This window comes from Nicotiana attenuata, chromosome 4 (assembly GCF_001879085.1).
Source record: "Nicotiana attenuata strain UT chromosome 4, NIATTr2, whole genome shotgun sequence".
Lineage (NCBI taxonomy): Eukaryota > Viridiplantae > Streptophyta > Magnoliopsida > Solanales > Solanaceae > Nicotiana > Nicotiana attenuata.
The window spans coordinates 5762457-5767528 of NC_031992.1; the positions used below are offsets into that span (position 1 = coordinate 5762457).

Genomic DNA, 5072 nt, shown 5'->3' on the forward strand with positions numbered 1-5072 from the left:
AATAGGATTATAAGACTAATATCTAGAATTTCGGTTATATCCTTTTTTTATGAGTTATTATGCTTAATATTCTAAGGTTATTTTTGTAATCCAACATCGTATTCATGCTTTTATAATAATATAGAAGATAGATAGATTTACTATTCACATTCCCTATAAAAAAAGGAACTAAAGGGAAGTAAAAACGATTTAACTTTTATACTTGTTTATTGAAATAAATACTTCCTTTTCTTTTTGAAAAGAAATAAATACTTCCTTAAATAGTTGGCGAAGACTTTACCTGTTAAACCCTTTTCTTAGTCTTTTCCTATTCCTATACAAATACAAACCCCAATTATTGATCTTTATATACATTGGGGAGCCTTAATACGCCAAAGAATCTCTATAGTCTCAATCCATCCATCCCAATTTCTTTTCCCTCTTGTTCTAGAGACTTCTTCTGTGCTCCTTCCAATGGCGTCCGATCTGGAGATTAGGGCTAAAGAAGCTTTCATCGACGACCACTTTGAGCTCGCCGTTGACCTTTACACTCAAGCAATCGCCATGACTCCTAAGAACGCTGAGCTTTTCGCCGACCGTGCTCAGGCCAATATCAAACTCAACTACTTCACTGGTATCCTTTTTCCTCTCTAATTTATCCGTTATTCTTTTTTTTGTGGTGGCTAATTTACTGGTAAATTGACTGACAAAGGATACAAAATTAGTAAGAAACGGCGTTGATTGAATTATTCTGTGCGTTTATTGCCGTCCACGATTTATTGAATTTGTAAAAGTTTTAGGTTATTTTCTACTTGAGTGCGTGGGCACTGGTGGATTGTTCGTTTAGGCTGGTAGTTAGGATTCAGGTTTTGGTGTTGTTGTTGGTACACTTATGTTAGATCCGGTATTTGTTTTAGGACCTGTATGTCTGTTTATTGATAAGTGTCAGATTTAGAGAATCTTGCGAATCCTAATTTGGCTAAAAAGTGAATTATCTAGTATCAGAACGAGATGGGCGGGAATAGACCCGAATGAATAGAGGATTCATAAAGCAAAATCCTAACTTTCTTCTTATTTATTGCCTTTAGTCAGTAACTAAAGAATCTGCAGTTGTTGAGATTTAATCTGTGGAGTTTCTAGTTAGAATTATCTAGTATCAGAACGAGATGGACGGGAATAGACCCGAATAAATAGAGGATTCATAAAGCAAAACCCTAACTTTCTTCTTATTTATTGCCTTTAGTCAGTAACTAAAGAATCTGCAGTTGTTGAAATTTAATCTGTGGAGTTTCTAGTTAGATTTATAATGTTTTATAAGTTTGTATGAAGTTCAATGGTGTAACATCCTGGAAAGACATCTCTTTTGTGTCTGCATCAGTGCATAGAGCATCATATTTCACTATATACTGTTAATTGTAACGCCTACCAATTGTTAGTTATAACTTCTAAGCGTGGTAGTAACTGTAATCATGTTTCCCTATGAGCAGAAGCTGTTGTTGATGCGAACAAGGCCATTGAGTTAGATCCTTCAATGTCAAAAGCATATTTGCGTAAGGGGTGAGTGTTAATAACCTTTCTATTTTAGTTTCTTATGTGGTGATGATATAATTTTGTTGTAAATTTTCTCGCTGATTGAATTTTGTGGTGTTCCATGCCTGTTCACCACATGTTTTTCTAGCTCATCTAACTTCTTAGGATGTTACAATAGCTGACGGTGAAATCAAGATTCGTCATTTCATGATTTATTGATTTGTTCAATATGTCTGATTTTCATCATCCTCCAAGAAGACTGCTGCAGCATCAGAGTTTTTCCCACAACCGCACACCATTTCACCCCACTCCCGAAATATGTTACTACATTACCATGTTATTGTTATTATACCTTCTTAGCTTTTACACTTTTGATAAATAACGAAGTCGAAGTGTAACAATATTATTTTTTGAAGTAGCACTTGTTATCTGTCTGTGCTGTGTCATTAGATACGGTGTTGTTGAATTAATTTCCTTTTTTTGGCGCTTTTCCAGGTTGGCCTGTATGAAGCTTGAAGAGTACCAAACTGCAAAAGCAGCTTTGGAAACTGGTGCTAGTTTAGCACCGGCAGAGTCAAGGTTCACAAAGTTAATCAAAGAATGTGATGAACGCATTGCAGGTAATTTACTGCCTTTGAAGCTGGCTCTTCTCACATTTCACAAATCCTGTCAATTCTAATCAACTCATGGCATCTATTGTGACTTGGTGCTATATTTTGCTCTAACAAGCAGTTTTATGACAATAAGAGAAATTTGGCTGTTTATAGTTCAAAACTAATAGAACCTACAGTTTTCTTGAAATTTTTGTGGTTATTTTCCTGACAGATTTATGTGTATAATGATGTTGCTATACTCTGGAACACTTAATGCGTCATTCACATCTTATAAGAATGGTTTCCATGATTTTGGAAGTCGCATGATCCTTAGTAAAACTAATTGATGATATTTGCTGGCTAAATTCAGAGGAAGCTGGAGAACTACCTAATCAGTCGGTGGATAAAACCTCGGGAAATGTCGTAACTCCCCCTGCATCTGAGTCTTTGGACAATGTTGCTGTTGCGCCTAAAGATGCTCAACCAACTGTCAACCTGTCCTATCAAGGATCTGCTGCCAGACCAAAATACAGGTTAGGTCAAAACCTTTGCCGTGTTAGTGAATTATTAAGTTCAGTAACTCTGGCATTGTACTTTCCTTTGATAGGCTGAATTATTTATCAAATGTGGGAATATGTTTGAGATGGTACTTGCACAATATTATTTGCTTTTATGTTTTAATCTTTCTCAAATGTTATTGCTTTTATGTTTTAAACATATATGATTACTCTTAATTAAAAAAACATACTATATGATTACTGCAACCTTGTCCTTTTAAAATAATGATTACTGCAAGCTTGTGATTAGCTTTTGGACTGGTTTTTTGCTCTCTTTCGGGTATTCTTTTGTGGAAAACACAGGATAATCTAATGTATGTAACTGCAGGCATGAATTTTACCAGAAGCCAGAGGAGGTGGTGGTGACTATATTTGCCAAGGGAATACCAGCCAAGAATGTTGTTGTTGACTTTGGTGAACAAATAGTATGTTTTACCCTTTTTTGATCCTGTTGAGATATCTTTATATAAAATAATTGGATGACGAAGCAAGTTCTTCTTCTTTCTTTGGTTGTTTTACAGCTTAGTGTTAGCATTGATGTGCCGGGTGACGAAACTTATTCTTTCCAGCCTAGGTTGTTTGGGAAGGTAAGCCTAAGCTTAAAATATAGCTGTGATATTTCTGGACAGAGCTCCATTTAAAATTTCTGACAAGTTGTTGCCTAAGTAATCGAAGATGCTTACTGTGTGATCTTGTAATTTTGTCTCTTGATATGCAGATAACACCTGCAAAATGCAGATACGAAGTGATGTCCACCAAAATTGAGATCCGCCTTGCAAAAGCTGAACCCTTACACTGGACATCTCTCGAATATACGAGAGAGCCTGCTGTAGTGCAGAGGCCTAATGTGTCATCAGGTAACCTGCTTGCTTGTGTAATATGTTGTTCTGGCTATCAGCCGTTCCTCTTTTCCCCTTCACTGTATTTGTCAATTTTCAGTTGTTTTCTTTACCATTGGACTGCTTACAATGACCAGTGAACTTACGAAATTTGTTGGTTACACTTATTCAGAAGCAAAGCTTACTATGGTTTGCATTTTACAGATGCCCCCCGGCCCAGTTATCCGTCCTCGAAATTGAGACATGTGGATTGGGATAAATTAGAGGCTGAAGTGAAAAAGGAGGTAGTAAAAAACATTACAGTCTTCTGTTTGGTATAGACCACAATAGGGTGGCTGTTCTATGCAGTTTAGTTTCTAAGTCTTCAATGCTGGTTTGTATTCCAGGAAAAAGACGAAAAATTGGATGGAGATGCAGCATTGAACAAATTTTTCCGAGACATTTACAAAGATGCCGATGAGGACACCAGAAGAGCCATGATGAAATCCTTTGTAAGTCCGGTGCCTGTCTATATACTTGATGTTAATACACTTTTATACAGGGATGCTTTGATGTTAATGAGTGCAGTATTCTATTGATATGAAACCCAATAATTATGAGGATCTGACATGAGATACTTATGAGACTGACTTCACCGGATAATGATATATCGCCTACCTATTAACAGTTTCTGTGATGAACATAATTGTCTCTGGTTTTATGGACATAGTCTTCTTAGGGGAGTGCTTTGGAGTACCGCATGTACCTAGCTCTCCCTGTTGCATTTTCTTTGAGGAGTTACCCACCTGCAATTCTCTTTATCTTTTCTTTTTAAATACCTTCATCGCTAGAACATCTCGTAACACTTCTTATCCTTCTGCGCCATTTCTTATGTTTCGGAAGTAATATCTGTCTGTGCTGTCTGTAGCTTATTTCAATATTTCTCGTCCCTGTAAAGGGTTGCATGTTAGATTTAGTTTGTTGTCCTTTGACTGACTTGTAAACTTGGTATACTGATTGCAAATCTTCTTTGCCACACACACACAAGTGGAAAGTAATATATTTTGTATACGTGCTGCCTCTCAGGTGGAATCTAATGGTACTGTTCTGTCTACAAACTGGAAAGAAGTCGGTGCAAAGAAGGTCGAAGGAAGCCCTCCAGATGGCATGGAGCTGAAGAAATGGGAAATCTAGAAGTCAAGCTCCTGTTATCTTTTGTGACTTGTTTTTTGGTTGTCATTTTTGGTATTGATTGTAGAAGAACTTGTCCATATTTTCTTTTTTAAGGTGGAAATTTTGATCTCTGCTGTGGATTGAGATTCCTGAACTCGCTTACAGAATTTACCTTTTGTAAGGGTTTCGGAGTTATGGACTGCTTTTCTTTTCCCTTTTTTGGGTGTTTTTATTTTTATTGCATGTTCCCTCAGCACTTATACAGTGAAAGAAAAAAGGAGAAGTCTACTGCATCCCCTTCCCCCTTTCTCTCCCCTTCTGTGGGTGGTTGCTAGGCATAAACTTCATTAGATGTCGCGGTTGTGAAACAAGGAAAGCCAATAGGCAGCAGCCAGCTAGTTTGAGAGAGCTGTAATGAGATT

At 36.9% G+C, this 5072-nt stretch overlaps 1 protein-coding gene across 1 annotated transcript; it reads left to right on the forward strand.

The window, feature by feature from the left end:
* LOC109224882 (protein SGT1 homolog) lies at positions 284-4867 on the forward strand. The gene is made up of 10 exons (XM_019389448.1): positions 284-613; positions 1467-1536; positions 2005-2129; positions 2473-2635; positions 2988-3084; positions 3181-3246; positions 3378-3516; positions 3703-3782; positions 3885-3989; positions 4564-4867. The coding sequence occupies exons 1-10, from the start codon at positions 454-456 to the stop codon at positions 4669-4671; spliced, it is 1113 nt and encodes a 370-aa protein (XP_019244993.1). The 5' UTR covers positions 284-453; the 3' UTR covers positions 4672-4867.

What these genes read in the sequence shown, in the direction of transcription:
- LOC109224882 (XM_019389448.1), top strand. Translation starts at nt 454, where the DNA reads ATGGCGTCCGATCTGGAGATTAGGGCTAAAGAAGCTTTCATCGACGAC. An exon ending in GCTGCCAGACCAAAATACAG is followed by an intron (nt 2,636 to 2,987) that starts GTTAGGTCAAAA and finishes ATGTAACTGCAG; the next exon opens with GCATGAATTTTACCAGAAGC. An exon ending in AGCCTAGGTTGTTTGGGAAG is followed by an intron (nt 3,247 to 3,377) that starts GTAAGCCTAAGC and finishes CTTGATATGCAG; the next exon opens with ATAACACCTGCAAAATGCAG.